Source organism: Pseudorasbora parva, chromosome 25 (assembly GCF_024679245.1).
Source record: "Pseudorasbora parva isolate DD20220531a chromosome 25, ASM2467924v1, whole genome shotgun sequence".
Classification (NCBI taxonomy): domain Eukaryota; kingdom Metazoa; phylum Chordata; class Actinopteri; order Cypriniformes; family Gobionidae; genus Pseudorasbora; species Pseudorasbora parva.
In genome coordinates, this window is record NC_090196.1 from 8,532,682 (window position 1) to 8,552,442 (window position 19,761).

Consider the following 19,761-nt stretch of genomic DNA (forward strand, 5'->3'; position numbering starts at 1 on the left):
TAACTTTAATGGTTTTATATGAAACTATTTATTTTTTTGCAAAAACATTATCCAATGTTATTTTAAATTTATTTAGCCACTTTGCGTTTTTTTATTCCGTTTCTTACCTGAATGTTAGACCTACCTGAAAAAATAAAGCAGTCTATTTCATTTATATCTTTTATTCTATTGTATTTATTTGTGCTATTTTTTGTAATATGCATCTTTGTTTATTCAATTTACCATTCAAAATCAAGCTTACTTGTGCTGTGTGTAAACTATTGCAGCGCAATCACCCCGTTGTAAAAAATGCATTGAGTTAACAAATATTTGTGAGATAATTTTAATAGTAATTGATCAATGTTTATATATGAGAAAAAGCTTAAAAGCTTTATCATATAAAGTGATCTCTTCAGAAGAAATGTTTGATTGCCTAGACTTTCAAAAGACGGACAAAAAAAAAAAAATATATATATATATATAAAAAATATCTAATTGACAGTATATGCAGAATCGGAATCGAGAATCGAAAAGAACCGGAATCGAAAGTAAGAATCGGAATCGGAATCAGAATCAGAATCGTTCAAATCAAAACGATGCCCAACCCTACATAAGACCAAATGAGATGAGATGAGATCAAATGAAAAAGAACAAAATTAAACAAGATGAGGTGAAATGAGCCTCAATACAATGACAAAATGAAAGAAGAGAATCAAAAAAATGAGACAAAATGAGACAATGAGACGAGAGAAGTAAACTTGAGAGAAGAGACAAGAACAAATGGAATGCAACGCGATGAGACAAAATGAAAGAGACAAAAATGATACGAGAGGAGGAGACATGAGACGAGATGCAATGAGATGAAAGGAAAACAGAAGAGAAGAGAGACAAAACAATATGGCACGAGACCAAACAAAACAAGACTAAATGAAATGTAACAAGACGAGACAAAATAAAAGAGTCAAGAGTCAAGGTCTCATGAGATGAGATGAGATGAGATGCAGTGGGATGAAATGAGACAAAAACTGAAGAGAAGAGACAAAACAACTTAAAGGTGCCCTATAATTAAAAATTGAATTAACCTTGCCATAATGAAATAATAAGAGTTCAGTACATGGACATCACATACTGTGAGTCTCAAACACCATTGCCTCCTACTTCTTATGTTAATCTGGTGAATAAAAAACACCACGGAAAAATAAGTGAATCTTAACATAACACCAACTGTGACGCAATCGATGGGGATCATTTATATGTACGCCCCCAACATTTGCATCTGTCCGAACATGTTCATTGTCAGGCGGAAATGGGAGAGAATCATAAAAAAAAGCTGCTCGCATGGACACACATCATGTTCCAGGCTGTGCAGGAGACTTTTCTACCCTTCCCACAGATAAAAATGTCAACAGTCATGGTTGATGTTTATAATCCGATACCACAACAATTTAATTCAAGTTTGTCCGTTTGTTCGGCTCATTTCAAGCAAGCTTCGCTCAGCGTCTTAAACTGAAGAAAGGGGCAATTACAACTGTACTCCTGCAAGCAGTAAGTAGAGATTTATCCACTTATTGACTGTTTAAACAATTTATTTGATTAAACTGATTAAATTGAAAGTTTCTTAGAGAGACCGCATTGTCTAGATGATGCAAGATGCTAGTACAGTAACAATAGGAAACTCAAAGGATCATACAAAACTAAATAGTGTGTCTAATGACAAAGGGTAATATTATTTTGTATTACAAAATACAACCGTAGATACGTTGCTTACAGATCGTTCACGCGATCCTTCTAGCAAACGTCACCTTTTCCACCATATAAGATAAAACGACTGTCATTTGACAAGGCTATTCATTTTATAAAAATATAAGTTATATATTTATATTTTTGAGAACTGAAGTAGACCTATGATTTTTTTGCTGATTTGTATTTCAGATTAGGCTACATCACAGTCACTGCGTAACGTTAGCCTACATTGTGACTAACGTTATATAAACATGCAATATCATTGACGAAAAAAATTCTAAAATGTAGGCTGAATGACACTTTAAGCAGAACATCTCAAATGGAGATTCATAAAATGCAGCTTGTTTATTGTTGTTTTCAGATCACCGGCGCTAGAGCTCGCTCGCGTGCATATGGTTGCCATATTGGACATGTTTAGGTAAAACACCAGATATAATACGTTTTTTTTTCACAGAAAAGCTCTGAAGGGGGATTTAATTACTGAAATCTGGCAACCGCACGAACGCGAGCTTTTTCTCGTGTGCGGATGATCTGAAAACGCCAATAAACAAGTAAGCTGCATTTGATCAATGTTCTGCTTAAAATGTTCTGCTTAAAAGTGTCTTTTAGTCAGTCTGTGTTCTGTCAGGACTCACGAGCCGCTTCACTGAACTGCTGTGAGCTGCTTAAATAAGCCAATCAAAGTAGAGCTCAACATTAATATTCATGACTCTTCCAAATAAGGCAAAAACAAAGCATTACATCCTAGGGACAATTTATAGTGTTGTAAATGGACCTGTAAAACTGTATCTGGACAATTTTTGGCTTTAAAAAAGCCACATACACTCTATGTAGATATCAGAGAACAATTTAACACATTGTTTCAAATTATTCCAGGGCACCTTTAAAATGAGACAAAATGAGACAATAAGAGAAAGAGACGAGAGAAGTTAACTCGAGAGAAGAAAACAGAAGAAAAGAGACAAAACAATATGGCACGAGACCAAAAAAAACAAGACAAAATGAAATGTAACAAGATGAGACAAAATAAAAGAGTCAAGAGTCAAGGTTGCGAGACAAGATCAGATGAGATGCAGTGGGATGAAATGAGACAAAAACTGAAGAGAAGAGACGAAACAACTTAAAATGAGACTAAATGAAAAAAGAGAATAAGACAAGATGACATGAGCTGAGACGAAATGAGATGAGACCAGAGGAAAACGAAACGAGACAAAATGAAAGAAGGGACAAAAAGGAGGCGACACCAGATCAACACAAGGAAACAAGACAAGATCACACGAGGCAAAACGAGACGAGACGAAATGAGATGAAAGACAAAAGAGGACAGAAAAGAGACAAGATGAGGTGAAGAGAAAAAAGAAAAGTGGTTGTTTGAATGTAATGTGAATGAGCAGCTCTAGTCTGTGCTGAAGTTACACAAGCACACTGAATGATCTCTGAAGAAAGAACTCAGTCATCATTTCTAGAACGTCAAAAACAATCCCGCTCGGGTTTAAAATGCAGGCCAGTGGCTCTGCGCGGAGAGATAAACCTCTCAGACTCAAGGGTCTCAATTTTACTCTCCAAATTGAACAAGAGCATTTGAAATGAGCTGGAACTCTTGGGATATCGCTGCGGCTCAAACGCGAAGGTAAAACGTTTCAAATAAAATCTGATAATAATGCAGTGCAGAGGCCCAACACTTGTGCAACATTTTATTGTCTTTTGGACTTAGAAACATCAATTCCCAGCCTTCATTCACATACGCATGTGAATAGATAACATGGCATTTCTGATGATAACATTCTGAAAATACGACTATCTTCAAACATCCATCGCTCTTTTTAAATCAGCGACATAGTAAAATGTGTTTGAATTAGGGGTGACCCCTAATAGTTGAAGATTCGATGCATCGATATGCAGGACCGGATTCGACCACTGATCTCATGGTCGAATCTTCGCGGGTGTTATGAAATGAGGATCATACCATTTTGGCAATATCGGGGTGCTCAATATTAGTGTTATAAAGACGTGTCGCCCCTTTAAGGGCACTGAGCTTCGCACCGGACGCGCCGCGCCTTTAAAATTCAAATATACACCCCCAGCTAACAATTTTAGGTTTTAAGAATGTTTCCCTAACGTTCCCATTAAGTTCTAAAAACGTTTTTGAATGTTCTAGGAACGTTGAAATGTCCAGTTTGTGGAGCGTTGTATTAATGTTCTCATTAGGTTCTAAGAACGTTAAATAACGTTCTTATAAGGGTTTAGAGAATGATCAAGTAAAATATTCCTGTTTTCTCCTTTAATGTACTTGCTTTTGTTTATTGACATCTTTCTTAAAAAAGCTAAAACCACTTTTATAATTGACTTTTATATTTATATTACATTTATATTTAATACATAATTAGTTTACTAGATTTTTCTTCTGATTGTAAAAAAATAAATATATACACGAAAATAGCATTTAAGTGTCATTAAGTTGTCTCTGGATATACAAAATATGTATCTGAAGTTTGAGAAAAAAGCTGTATGACTAATTTGTAATGACTTATACTTTTTTTAGTGTAGTAACGCTTTTAAAATGTTCCACAAACAATGTAAAAAAAACGTTTTATAGCTAACGTTTTTAGAACGTTTCTCAATAGCAAATAACGTTGACACAACGTTCTAATAACGATACTGCAAGAATGTTTTTTGATAACAGAGAACTTTCAGAGAACGTTAGCCAACGTTTTGAGAACGTTCCCTGTTAGCTGGGCCGACGGCGGCATTCGACGCCTTTCCGCGGCGATTAAATGTATATTTCCCTCAAATCGTGAATGTACATACTGATTTCACCCTGTGCTACAAGATACACTCATCGTGCAGCTCTTCTGTCAGAAGTCGATTCAACATTGAGCTCGCGCGTATATTGTGTTCACGTCTGCCTGGTGTGAGATAACGTTACCTAAGACATGCCGCTGAGCTTCAGTCCGGTGTGCGACCCCCTTAAGGCACAAGCGGCTTAAGAACGTGCATATAAACGCACTCAAAGTGTTATTTTCCTCGCTAGGCAGGTATTTTTTTAGGTTTATTTATCAAAATGTTATTTTATATATTTGCGTGATGTTCTGTGTTTCGATCCCGGCTTTTAAATGTTATGAGAGAACGGTTAATTTACGAATGTGTAGTGTAGCCTAGTTTTGATCACTTTATTAAAAGTGGTGGCTGTGTGGCGTGTAAAGTAAAATAAAAATAGTCTTAGCCTTCTACTGACTAGTGTCCTGCCCTTTCCAACCCGTTTATACCGTTTATTTTTTTCCGGTCTATGGTTTACACACACAGATGATTCGACTATCGGTCGACCATAGAGAGATTCGAAAATTCTGATTCTAATGTGTAAATCCTTAGTCGGGGACACCCCTACAGGGTTGTCTCAAATAGCCAAAATATATATAAATGGCCAAAAAATATTGAGGTTTAGTTTTTTTTTTTCATATAACACAGAATATAATTAATCAATATCACCTTTCATGAATATAAGCGTGAGTGCAAATGATATTGATTTATACAAAAGTTCAACAAGCGAGAAGTTAATATTAAACTGTGGCTTTGCTAATTCTGCAATGTTTCATTATTAAATCAGCTGCTATGAACCAATCAGTTGAATAAATTATGACGTGATTGTTAAGTTAATGTTTTAATGATAAATTAATCTTAACATTATTTATGAAAGTATAATTGTACCAATGCAGATGCAATTTCTGTGCCATTAATTTTATTGTCAGTGTTTTGATTGGTAACAGCCCTATAGCGCCTTACTATTCTAATTACATTTATTAATTAAATATAAGTAATTTCTCAGATAGTAGATATGGATCTTTTAGATTAATTTAAAGGAACTGTATGTAAGAAATGTATTTTAATTCATCATAAAATGACCCTGATATGTCACTAGACATTAAGAAATCATGTTATTTTCAAATACTTATATTACTGACTAGTAGACCAGCCAGGATATTGTCATTTAAAAGTTGTTGTTGCAGCGCTCAACTGATTTTGATGTTGACATGTTGTGCTTTGGCCTGAAGCTCCGCCCTCCACCTATTGACCAATCACAAAGTCAGTAGTGTTTCGGGTTGCCAGATCTGCTCTAGTTACCACAGACGTTCCTGCTGGATCCTGCAGCCTATCTGGCAACCTCGAGTCAGGGGGAGAGGTAGAGGGATACACCGCTCTACGGTCATTTGAAAGTGATTACAGTACCAGTTTAGGCCACAATCTTACATACACTCCCTTTAAGGAGTGCTGGTCTTGACGCCGTCTCGGTTTAGGTGGTCTTGACTACAACAATTGCGGGCGCATAACACACCTACACACACAGGGATGTGCAAGTAGCACACAAAAATGTTTAAATATTAAAAATAAAAGGATTCCTCTCTGTAGAATCGTTGTCTTTCTGCTCAAAAACCCCACCATGCAAATAGTGAATCCGCCATGGTGCGAGCGCAACTGGCTTGTAAAGGGAATGGGAGATGAGACTCTGATTGGTTTATTGCACGTTACGCCCAAAACACACCCATGATTCATTAAGAGACTAGGCACAACCCTTTTGGTCCATGTGCCTGGTGTGCTGACCATTTTTATCATCGTTAAACTAGCAAAAGTGTATTTGTACACGCTCTAAGTGAACCTACGCCATGCGCTTCAGATGGTTAAAATATGGCCCAATATATGACCTAATCTAAGGTATAAGCGCATGCAAAAATGCCAGTTCATGAGTCTTTCATCATTGTTCCATACACTGAAGGCAAACATATTGAATAAATTAACTATTATGGGTTTAGAACAACATGAAGGTGAGTAATTGTTGACTGAATGTTATATTTGGCTGAACTGTTCCTGTGAGGTAAAGTCTTGAATGACTCACCACCAACAGAGCGAACAGAATGACCCCACAGCTCCAAACGTCTGCTTTCCTTCCGTCATACTTCTCTCCCTAACAGAGAGAAGACACAGTACAAATGCAATAACTCTCATTTGAGATCAGGTCTTCCATTCATAATTCTCTTTTTCTTCCACAAAGTTTAATACTCACCCGGATCACTTCAGGACACGCATAATGAGGAGATCTGTGAAAAGACATCAACTGGAGTTACTGACAGTAATAACTGTGTACAATAATCTCTCAAATATATAAACATACACATAAACACACACACACACACACTGGCAATAACCTCTTGCAGAATGTGAAAAATTTACACAAAATAAAAGAGATAATTTAAAATGCATGTTATTTTTTATTTAGTGCTGTCTTGAATAAGATATTTTACATAAAAGACATTTACATATAGTCCACAAGACAAATACATAGCTTAATATATTAAAATGACTCTGTGGAAAAGTATATGAACCATTTCATACTACTGTGTGTCATTCCCTGAATGATCCATTTTGGGGAACTCTTTTGAATTGTTAATAAATTGTTCTTAATTCATCTTCCAGGAAACATGCAAGTAACTTCTGTAGCTTCTGAAGGGCAGTACATAATGAAAAACAATTATATTTAAATAAAATAAGAAACATTTGGACTTCATATTTGGATCATATTTTGTACATATATTCTTTAAAGGGTCTACTACTGATGTAGTTTAAGAATTATACTCCTGTACATACATTTTGATATTTTGCTTGTAAATCTGGTGTAAAATTGGTAAGGGTCACAATTGTGACCGGTAGAATAACAGTGTTTAAATTGAAAACACAGGTCCCGGCTGCCATCAGTCATCATCCGTTCACTTCCACACAGTTCACAGTGCGTGACCCATCACCACTCTTCCCAAACTTGAAGAAGAGGCAAGTGAAAGTGGCCACAACAGTGATTGCCCAAATAGGGAGCATCTGCGGGAAACGGCCCACCCGGGCCGTCCGGCAGCCCACGAAATGGTGATGCAGAGGTGAACCAACCTGTATGAACCACCCCCCAACCCCCACATCGATGGGGCACACCAACCGGCTCTCATGAACATCCACCACATTTGGGTCCAACACATCCGCAAATGACAACAAATGACAGAACAGCCAAAACCTCTTTTCAATGGAAGAATTTGTATGAAATATGACTATGCTGCTTCCCACCGGTCATTATTGTGACCAAATATAAAACCTAATATTTCACTAACTATATTTAAACTAAAACATGAAAAATCCTGCATGGTGCCTTCAATTAATATTTCATCTTTTGAACTGATTTTCAGTCTTTTGTGTTACATAATCCTTCAAAAATCATTAGTATTTCTGTGCTCTGAAAATACTGATAAAAAGGATCATGTGACACTGAAGACTGAACAAAAAAATCAGCTTTACCCTCATTGGAATACATTCGATTTTCAATTATATTAAAGTAGAAAAATGGTTATTTTAAATTGTAACAATATTTCACAATATTACTTTTTTATAATTTTGATTAATGCAGCCTTGGAGAACTCAAGAAACCTCTTTCAGATGATCTGCAACATCTTATCTTGCTCGTTCCAAAATAATCCGTGTCACTATATTATTTTTTATTAAACAAACAATATACAATCATGGAAGGCAACGCTCAGATCACTACAAAAGCTGTAATCTCCTAAAGCCAAAGAATTGTAGACGTTTCCCATGGGCACTGATCTGTGACGTTTGATACTGTTTGCTTAGAATGATTAATATCAAAATGGTTGGAGAGACACAAAGACACTAAAGAAGAAGATAACATCTTCCCAGAGTAATTAGGGTCATGACATGTTGACAGTACTTCCTGTTTCACTAGCTGACATCCTGTCTCCATTAATCTTTCTTGACAAATTATATTCTACAACAGAGTTGTGCATCTACACATACTCTGCCCAATTTTTTTTTTTTTTTTTGTCATTTTTCAGAGATAAACATGCACGTTCAGAGTTAATCATATTATTGGGTGAGTTTCTCAGCAAGCTGTAAACATCTCCCATGATCCCTCAAACACTGTTACAAGCATGCAGCTATGCAAATATGAATCCTGTTAGTGAGAGCTTTTTCTTATCATCTAAATGTATTCAACTTGAAGTACTCCAGCTGCATACAGAAACACTACAAACGGCAACCGAAATGCTGCCGTTTGGGTTAAGAGCAGATCTGGTGGCGTTGAAGGAATATCTTCATGGACAACTATGAATAATATGAAATATGAAACTATAGAGCAGTAGAGACGTTTTCTCTCGAGTGATGAATCACGCTTCTCTGTCAGGCAATCTGATTGGCGAATCTGAGTTTGGCGGTTGCCAGGAGAACGGTACTTGCCTGATTGCAATGTGACAAGTGTAAAGTTTGGTTGATGGAGGATTATGGTGTGGGGTTGTTTTTCAGGGGTTGGGCTTGGCCTCTTAGTTCCAGTAAAAAATGAACTCTACCACAATATTCTTTTGAATAGACTCGAAAATGATGGTGGCATTAGTAGGATTGCATTGGCATGCTTCAACCCATCCTTTATGACCGTTATCAGTTTGTAGCAGTAAATAAAGAGGTGTCAATCACAAGTTCAGTATGGAGTACCTCAAGTCTCTTGGAATGTTTGCTTTTCACCCTGTGCATGCTACCCTTGAGAGATATCATTAGGAAGATGGCATTAGCTCTATATTTCTTCGCGCCCTGATAAAACTTACCAATGTACAAAATTAACGGAACATAGCTGATAAAAAATGACTAGTAATTTCCTACTACTTAATACTGAAGGAAAAAAACCAGAGATTCTAATTACATGACCTTGATACAGAGGCTCTAATACTGCACAGACTCGGGCTCCGGGTAAAGTAACCTGCAACAACCGTTTCTTATTCTCCGGATATTTTGGCTTCATTTTGCTACAGTGGAAAGATGTGGAGACGCGCTGTCCATCTTTTTTACAGTACATGGTCCTAACAACAAGCTGCATTACATTTTCATAAAACATTGCTGAAGCTGTTCAGTACACATCAGCCTCTAAAACAGACTGCACTTTTACTTCAAACTTACTGCCCTCAACACATTAGCCTAGACAGGCCTGCTGCTTATTATGATTGTGATGGCGTAACCACACCATTTCAGTTGTTTTCCTCTGAAGCAGGTGCGTGTACATCTGAGAGATCAAAACCAATCGGATGTTTTAAGGTCGTAAAATGTTTCCATTGTTTATGTTGATGAGGAAGGCAAATTAGAGCTAAAAATACACCCATTAACGGATGAGTTTATGGAGGAACCCCTGCAGTACGTGGTGCCAGATCATTTATCTACTCCAAGCTGTTTGCTAGAGCTCATTTCCTCTCTCATTTCTGCAAAACTCCTCAACCAATGACAGGCAGATATTAGCTGCCTCATAACTGATGTGGGTGTGCAAATGATGAGACATATGGGTTCAAATGTGTCTTTTTGCTGCAATGTACAATGATCATTAAGCCAAAATGGTGCATGGTAATAGCGATACAAAAATAAACACCATAAAACTAGCGGAAGGCATCTATGAAGCTCAGAATCAATAATGCCCATATTATGTAGGTCTCAGAGTGTGTACATCTCAGAGCCAAAGTGGGGCTGTTGCAAGTTGAGTCGTTACTCAGTCACGCTTAGGATCTACATACATGGAAAAAAAAATATAAAAAGACGTTCATTGGTAAGCTTTGCCTCTGTGTCGCCATCTCTGTTTGAAACCTGCAATTGCAGTTATTTACTGAGTTATCATCTGGACGTGAGTTGCGGGTCTCCTCAGCGCGGATGAATCTAATGTTTTATTTTACACCTATTATTTTTAAATTTTCTTGTATACCTCATGTACAGCACTTTGGTTCCACTTGTGGTGTTGAAAGTGCTCTATAAATAAATGAAGTTGAAGTTGAAGTTGAAGTTTTGAGGAGTGTGTGCGGTGTGGATACTATTCTTCAGAATCACAGATTCTACGTCTTAGAGTAACCTAAATAAGAATTTTCACCAGAAAATTTAATGTGAACAAGTAGCATGTCTGCTATATTTGGGAACAAAACATTACAGTAAATCATTCTACCAACGGTGATTAAATCTAACAATCGCTCGTATAACATCAAACCGTGCAAATTATTATTATTGTTATATTTTAATCTCAAAATGTTAATGTTAAAAGCATTAGCATTGCGTGACTACTGTATTTAGTGTTTATTGGCGTTACCTGTAGATTCTGTACGTTCAGTTGAATCTTTTGACTACAGGTGAATCTCCAGCTGTCAGTGATGATGTCATTTGGGCCTTTTTGGATTACAATCTGCCATCAAAATGATAAATTGAATTCCTCCAGCTGCCGTGAGATGTGATCCGCTGAAGAACATGCTGTCCTCTCATGTGGTAAGGTGCGTTAATACTACTAGCCGGACTCCTTCTTTATGTATACAGACGGAAATCCAGCAGTACCTCTCGAATTATAACACATTATTACAAGCTTACCGCTGTGAATAGGGCTGAGGTAAGGAGATCATTTTGGATACTGGCTTGTTGCGAACTTGCTCAAATTTATTTTGGATCATTTTTAACCAAAAAAAAACTTTGGACTGCAGATTTAAACAAATAAGAGAACATCTGGATAGAACTATAAATACAGTTTTTAAAAGAATGATTGAATAAAAGATAAGTTAAAACTTTAATAAATACACGTTAAACAAATTAATGGATGAATGAATGAATAAAAAAATGTTTGAACAAATGTTTTTTTTTATAATAATGAAGGAATGAATGGTGTTTTAAAAAAAACAAATTCATGAATATATGGAGAAATTAATTAATGAATGAATTGATTGATTAAATTAATAAACAAATATATTTAAGTGATGAAAAAATAAATTAATGAATGGCTTTAAAGAATGAATGAATGAATGAATGAATGAATGAATGAATGAATGAATGAATGAATGAATGAATGAATGAATGAATGAAGCTTTGTTTGAAAAATAATGATTCAATTGATAAAATACTGGATGGATGGATGGATGGATGGATGGATGGATGGATGGATGGATGGATGGATGGATGGATGGATGGATGGATGGATGGATGAATTAAACAATGTTATTAATTTAAAAAAAAAAATAAACCTACTTCGATTTCACACAATCAAATACGCTGTGCCATACATCAATTTTCTTAAAAGAGTCGCAGTACTCCGGAAAGTCTGGTAAGCTGCTAACTATCAATTTTTCCTTCATATTTCCATCATTAGCTGAGAGGAGAGAGATCACAAGATACTTGCAATCTTTTCATAATGACTGTCTCTTACTAAAGTTGCTCTACTTTTGCATAAAAGTTCATATTTGACAAGGTGTGGTCGTGGACTTCAAAAAATTCTCCCTTTTTTTAAAACAACATAGAACCAAAATGCAAAAAAAGAGAAAAATCCAACTTTTCATTTAAGTACATTACTTTGGTGGTAAAAAAAAAAAAAAAAAAAATCACACATTTAGGGGGAAAAAACCCACTTGAAATCATGTGTCCCACAATTATTGGCACCCCTAACAATTCCTCTGAAAAATGTAATTTATTTTTTTTTCTAAATATATTTTTCTGTAGTTGCTAAAGTTGGTTAGGGTATCTAGGAAATTTTAATTAGTAATTCATGAGTTCCTGCTTCCCTGGGGTATAAATATGATGTGACACAGAGGCCTAATTCTCTTACCCCTTTTTTTAACATGGCAAAGACAAGAAAACACACCATTCAAGAAAGGCAGATGTGTGTCGACCTTCATAAGTCAGGCAATGGCTACAAGAAAATAGCCACTCGCCTTAACTTCCCCATATCTATAGTCAGAGGAATCATTAAGAAGTTTAAAACAACTAAACAGTGACAAACAAGGCTGGAAGAGGTCCCAAGTTTATCTTGCCACAACGCATAGTGAGGAAGATGGTAAGTGAAGTAAAAAAATGTCCTCAGCTCACTGTCACAGAATTGCAACAAAGAGTGGAATCTTGGGGTCACAAAGTCTCCAAAACAACCATCAGATGCTCTCTACATGCCAACAAGCTGTTTGGGAGGCATGTAAGGAAAAAGCCTTTTCTCACTAACACTCACAAGCGTAAACGTCTGGAGTTTGATAAGCGGTACTGGGACTTCAACTGGGATCGTGTGCTTTGGTCAGATGAGACTAAGATTGAGCGTTTGGCAACAGACACTCTTAGTGTGTCTGGCGTAAAACAAAAGATTAGTATGCCGGAAAGCACCTCATGCCCACCGTGAAGTATGGTGGAGGATCTGTGATGCTGTGGGCCTGTTTCTCTTCCAAAGGCCCTGGGAACCTTGTTAGGGTGCATGGCATTATGAATGCTTTGAACTACCAGGACATTCTAAATAAAAACCTGATGCCCTCTGCCAGAAAGCTGAAGATGGGTCGTCGTCACCAGGATAATGATCCAAAACATGTGGCAAAATCTACACAAAAATGGTTCAGCAGTCACAAACTCAAGGCCCTCCCATGGCCATCTAATTTCCCAGACCTTAACCCAATCGAAAACCTGTGGGGCGAGCTTAAGAGGAGAGTGCATAAGACGACCCAGGACACTATGATCTATAAAGATTGTGCAAAGAAGAATAGTCAAAGAACCCTCTCTCTGTGTTCTCCAATCTTGTGAAATGTTATAGGAGAAGATTAAGGGATCTCTTGTTGGCAAAAGGGGGTGGAACAAAGTATTAACATCAGGGGTGCCAATAATTGTGGGACACATGATTTCAAGGTTTTTTTTTCTTTCTAAATCTTTGATTTTTTTTACCACCAAAGTAATGTACATAAATGAACGGTAGGGTTTTTCTCTTTTTTTGCATTTTGGTTCTATGTTGTTTAAAAAAAAGGAGAATTTTTAGAAGTCTGCGACCACATCTTAAACAGGGGTGCCAATAATTGTGGAGGGCACTGTATATATAACCTAAATTAATTAATATGTTATGTCCATGTACAGTATGTATATATTTACTAAGAATCCATGTAACAAGTGGGATAATATAATGATACTATCACAAAATAAGCCCCTTCAGACAGGTTTAAAATTGTTTTGGGGTCACTGAAAACGTCAAGGACATTCAGCCCAGAATCAACACGAAGCTGCTTTGGAGATCATTTTTAGGATGATGGGACCCATACATATTCATTCCGATAGCCGATGATGAGTCATGGCGCTGGGAGGCTACTGTGACTTCCTGTGTGACACAAAGTCCTGTAGATCCTGACCCGCGGTGGCCGTGACGCCAGCGCACACAAAGGTACACGAAGGTCTGGTTTGACCTCTGCAAAGATGTCATTATGTAACATCAGGTGACTCTTTGTGCAGGGATTTTATTGCATTGGGCTTTAATCTATGGCCATGTCTGAGTGAAATCCTAAAGGTCGGGCAAGCATGGCAAAGTTAATCTACTGACAAAAGGCAAAATGTTTTATAGCATATGTGGAGCAAAGTCGCTTATTGAGAGGAGAAATGATTACATTAAGAAAGAAATAAAGGGCAATAAATGAGTCAGGCTCCTATCTCTTCACACCAGGCCTCGACCAAACAACAGAAGAAAAGAAAGCTCTGGGTTTTCATGACAGATAATCACAGTAATTATGTCAGAGAAGGCGTGACATAAAATACAGCTGAGTGTTCATTGGTTGCCTCCACATTGTCTGATATATTATTTATAGGTTATATATCTAAGATTATTTAGCAAGGATGCATTTAATTGTTCAAAAGTGAAATTATACATATTTACGTGTTTTTTTCCCCTCAAATAAATACTTTTTTAACTTTCTTTTGATTTTAGTATCATTGGAAATTATTTGTTTTACTTTTTTTATGTTTAAAGATTTAGTAATTGTGTTTTACCTTTGTATTATTATTCTTATTATAATTTTTTGTTTTTGTTTGTCTATTTAGTTATGTTAGCACATCAAGTTAAACTTAATTGCCTTGGCAACTAAAATAAGAATAATTAAATTTAAAAAAGTGTATTTTTAATTTCAGTTATTATACATCAAGTAATGATTTTTTAAAATGGTTTTAGCTTTAGTTAACTGTAATAACCCTGCTTATAGTCATTGAAGAATCCTGAAAATATTCATCAAAGAATTTCCATAAGAATATGAAGCAGCACAACTGTTTTCAACATTAATAATAATCAGAACTGTTTCTTGAGCAGCAAACCATAATATTAGAATGATTTCTGAAGGATCATGTGACACTGAAGACTGGATGATGCTGAATATTCAGCTTTGATCACAGGAATAATTACACACACATAGGATCAGGCATAATATTCCTAATATTGTGATGGTCCCCCTTTTGCTGCTAATACAGCCCTGACCCGTCGAGGCATGGACTCAATGGATCCTGCGGCTGCTCGATTGGCTTGAGATCTGGGGAATTTGGAGGTCAAGTCAACACCTCAGACTTGTTGTTGTGCTCCTCAAACTATTTCTTTACCATTTTTGCTTTGTGTCAGGACACATTATCCTGCTGATAGAGCCACAGCCACCAGGGAATACCGTTTCCATGAAAGGGTGTACATGGTCTACAACAATGCTTAGGTAGGGGGTACGTGTCAAAGTAACATCCACATGGATGGCAGGACCCAAAGGTTTCCTAGCTGGACATTGCCCAAAGCATCACACTGCCTACGCCGGCGTGCCTTCTTCCCATAGTGCATCCTGGTGCAATGTGTTCCCCAGGTAAGCAACACACTCACCCAGGCCATCCATGTGATGATAAAGAAAACGTGATTCATCAGACCAGGCCACCGTCTTCCATTACTCCATGGTCCAGTTCTGTTGCTCATATGCCCACTGTTGGTGTTTTCGGTGGCGGACAGGGGTCAGCATGGGAACCCTGACTGGTCTGTGGCTATGCAGCCCCATACACAACAAACTGCGATGCGCTGTGTATTCTGACACCTCTCTGTCAGAACCAGCATTAACTTCTTGAGCAAATTGAGCTACAGTAGCTCATCTGTTTGATCAGACCACATGGCCTTCAGCCTTCCCTCCCCACGTGCATCAATGAGCCTTGGCCGCCCATTTCCCTGTGGCCGTGTCTCCACTGTTCCTTCCTTGGAGCACTTTTGATAGATACTGACCACTGCAGACCGGGAACACCCCACAAGAGCTGCAGTTTTGGAGATGCTCAGCCATTACAATTTGGCCCTTGTCAAACTCGCTCAAATTCTTAAGCTTGCCCATTTTTCCTGCTTCTAAGACATCAAATTTGAGGACGAAATGTTCACTCGATGCCTAATTTATCCCACCCACTAACAGGTGCCATGATGAAGAGATAATAGTTGTTATTCACTTCACCTGTTATGACTGATCGGTGTGCACAGAACCAGCCCCAAAATGTTTAATTGTAGTGTATGTATTTGAAAAGACTTCTATTCATTTGAATGTCTATTTCTGAAGTAATAATTGATTTGTTATCTGTGTGATTAGTATATTGTGTAATGTGTGTGATTCAAGATTAACACTTTACTCCTGTATGAGCAAGTCTGAAGTCACAGAAGCGAAGGAAGAATGACCTCTCTCTCTCTCTCTCTCTCTCTCTCTCTCTCTCTCTCTCTCTCTCTCTCTCTCTCGATGGCCATGTCACTATATAAGTACTCGCGCATGCCCATAGACTGTACACATAATACACATACGCATCACGGTTTTCACAATCACATGTTTTAGTTCATGAAGATAGACGGTACAGTTTTCAAAACATGCAAAACATATAGGAAACTTTTTCAAAAGTTTGCATTTTCAGGCCCCAAAATGCAATTGTTGTGTAAATGAATGAACAAAACAAATAAAAGTTTTTTTATTTATTTAGTTTAAAAAAGCCCACTTAGAAGAGATTAGGTCCAGAGGTAATTTATCAGTCAAATACTTAAAAAAACACATTTTATATAAAGAAGCCTGGATGAATTTATTATGTGTTTTCTTCTTTTCTTTCTTAATCTTTCACAAATTATGAAAACACTGAAAAACAAAGCTTCCTGCTACTAAAATAGGCTGCATTTTCAGTATGCAAGACATAATTTATACAGGTTTTTTTCTATTTATTTTGTGATGAAATATGTACCAGACATTTCAAGACATTTTTATGAAAGTCGCCTAATTAGTAGAAACTTCTGACAAATACAGAGTAAAATAAAAAGATGATATGTGATGCAGATTGACATTTTTATGAGCTAAAGTTGTACATTTAAAATGATGAAAAACGGAATATTTTTTTTTCACAAATATTCACAACTCAAAGCCTCTTCCCAGTCTGTCCCAAAAACTTGGCAGATATGTTACTCATTTCAGATGCAAAAAAGTTAGCCAATCATCAGACATTTATATTGAAGTCTTAAAGGTACAGAAGTAATTTTTACACTCAAAAAATGGTTTTGTGGCACTATTTGTTTTAATCAAACATCTTTGGACCATTGTACTTATTGTGCTTAATGAACTCCATTAGACTTAATCAATAGTCTTTAAATTAACGTAATGTGTTTTTTTTCGCCATTTAAAAAAACATGTCCATATGCATGTCCAAAAACATATACAATTATTAAGACCGCATGAAAGAAAATATAATTTAACTCTGTAAAGCCTGACATAATAGTCCGAAAAATCCAATTTCGGAACAGTTTATAGAGCTTTTATGGGGGAAATAAGCATATGTTTTTTTTGTTGAGCATCCTTTTGGACACGTCAGGCTTTTATGGCTCATACAATATGATACAAGGACATATGAAGCTCATTACTCAATGAGTGGGGGGAAATACAGAACAAAACTGAGCAAAAATATGCAATATGGTGCTCGCTGATATTTTTTATAGCCAAAAAGATGAAATTCTGATCAAATTATTTAGCTTATAATGTAGATCAATGAGATCTTTATAACAGTGTAACAGACTACTTACATAAAATGCATATAGATATCAGTTATCACTATTTCTCAGAAAAATATGTCTTAGTAAGATGATATTTAAAAGATTGGTCTTATGCATCATATTTAATACTTACATTTTTGCCTGAGTCCTATAAATGTCCATGTTAGAATGTTAATAATTATATAAAAGTAAATCTTATGTTTGCTTTATTAAAATTATATTAATGTGGAGGTCTTAGAATTGTGCAAATCAAATATGATACAGTAGGCTATATAGGGTTAAGCAACTATGGAGCACATGAAAAAATATAGTATGATTTGCACACATAAAGAGAGAATGACTGACATCCTATACGGTCCAACCTGAAGGCAGCGCTCGTCCTCATCATTAGTGTTATAATGATGCTCAGGTTCACTCACCCACAGCTGGTTTCCAGAAGACTGTCCCCCACCTGCAGAGACGCCATGCCGAAGTCTGCTATCCTGATGTTATTCTTCTCGTCCAGCAACAGGTTCTCCGGCTTCAGGTCCCTGTGGCTGTTCGAAAGGAAAATCAAGGAGAAGACAAAGAAACATTGAAATGAGATGTGAAAACTGGGGCAATGACACAATGTTTTATTTATTTTTTAAGTTTATATTTCAGTATATTTGGCCTTGCATCAGTTGTTCTTTTTTGCAATGATCTCTGTTTCTTCCATCTCTTTCTTTCAGAACCACTAGTCTACAAGACCCTGTGGGAGGTGATGACAGATGTCCGCTGTGACGGTGTCTGATTTTTTTAAGCACTCTTCCGACCCCGGGGTCGCCATCAAATAGCTTCTTCCAACCATCAAAATGAATCCAAAACTTTCTCTTAATTTGTTGGCCCACTTTTTTCTGTGTGGCAGATGACACTGTTTACAAGCGGTTTTGTGCAAAAGAAACAAAAGTATTGTGGACATAAAATATGAGACAAAATAAAAAGAAATTAAAATAAAACCAAAAAAACAAGAGATGAGACAAAAACAAACCAAAAGAAGATGAGACCAGATGAGAAGAAAAGAAAAACAAAATGAAAAACAAAGAAAACACACAAAAAAAGACGTAACAAAACAAAACAGGAGTCGAGACAAAAAGAACAATGAAATTAAAAACAATATAAAAGCACAAAAGAAAAGATGAGACGAGATGAAACAAAACAAAGGGAAACAACTAAACAGATGAGACGAGACCAAAACGAAAAAATAGACAAAATGAAAACAAAACAACAAAAAACCAAGACAAATAAAACTCTAGGTAGTTTAAGATAGACTTTAAAGAGTTTTGAATGATTAAAGGGATAGTTCACTTTGAAATTAAATTTTGATATGTTTTAGCTTACCTCTTGGGCATCCGAGATGTAGGAGTATTTGTTTCCCCAGTAGTTTCAATTTTGATCATTTTAGGTCAAACCGTTCTTGTATGTGCCTCACATAATGCAGGTCTATGGTCACCACCTCAAAGAGCATACACAGAGAAGTCCACGCTTGCGCAGACTAAAGCCAGAACGTGTGAATGTCACAGCAGGAAACACGCACGCGCGCCCTCGGATCAGTCGGACGTAGTGGTGTATAGGAGGTAAAAACGATATAAATACTGTTCGTTTTCTCACACAAACCGCTCGTTTCGTGTCTTAGGCCATCAGTGTGTTACGATGGGGGATTGTTTAATTTGGACTTCTCTGTGTATGCTCTTTGAGGTGGTGACCATAGACCTGCATTATGTGAGGCACAGACAAGAACGGTTTGACCTTAAATGAATCTACTGGGGAAACAAATACTCTACATCTCGGATGCCCATGAGGTAAGCTAAAACATATCAAAATTTAATTTCAAAGTGAACTATCCATTTAAAAGTAAAAAAAAAAAAAAAAAAAAGTTTCATAAATCTACCGATAATAGTATAATATTCTCAGTCTCAGATTAATGCATTTTTAGAAAATCCAAATCCAGGTAGTAATATACCCAGCTGAAGTGCGCATCGAGGGCACATAGCAGCTGCAAAGGTTCTTTAACCTTCTTTAAGCTTAAATGACAAACGGCAGACCCTACGGTCTTGTGGACTTAACAGACATGTGCACGCAGCAGCCATTGTAAGTCCTCGAGACCAAAAGTTCACATGAAGTGTGCCATTTGGGACAGGGCCAAAGACGGACACAGAGGAACTTGAAACTAGTCG

At 36.7% G+C, this 19,761-nt stretch overlaps 1 protein-coding gene across 6 annotated transcripts in view; it reads right to left on the reverse strand.

Moving 5' to 3' along the window:
* The window catches only part of brsk2a (BR serine/threonine kinase 2a), a 348,751-nt gene that overhangs the window by 71,560 nt on the left and 257,430 nt on the right, over positions 1–19,761 (reverse strand). For all 6 annotated transcript variants that reach the window (XM_067435984.1, XM_067435983.1, XM_067435986.1 and 3 more), the window contains exons 5-7: positions 17,986–18,102; positions 6,779–6,812; positions 6,611–6,679 (exon numbers count right to left, since the gene is read on the reverse strand). In XM_067435984.1, coding sequence (XP_067292085.1) covers positions 6,611–6,679; positions 6,779–6,812; positions 17,986–18,102 — 220 coding nt within the window. The remainder of the gene's footprint in view (positions 1–6,610; positions 6,680–6,778; positions 6,813–17,985; positions 18,103–19,761) is intronic.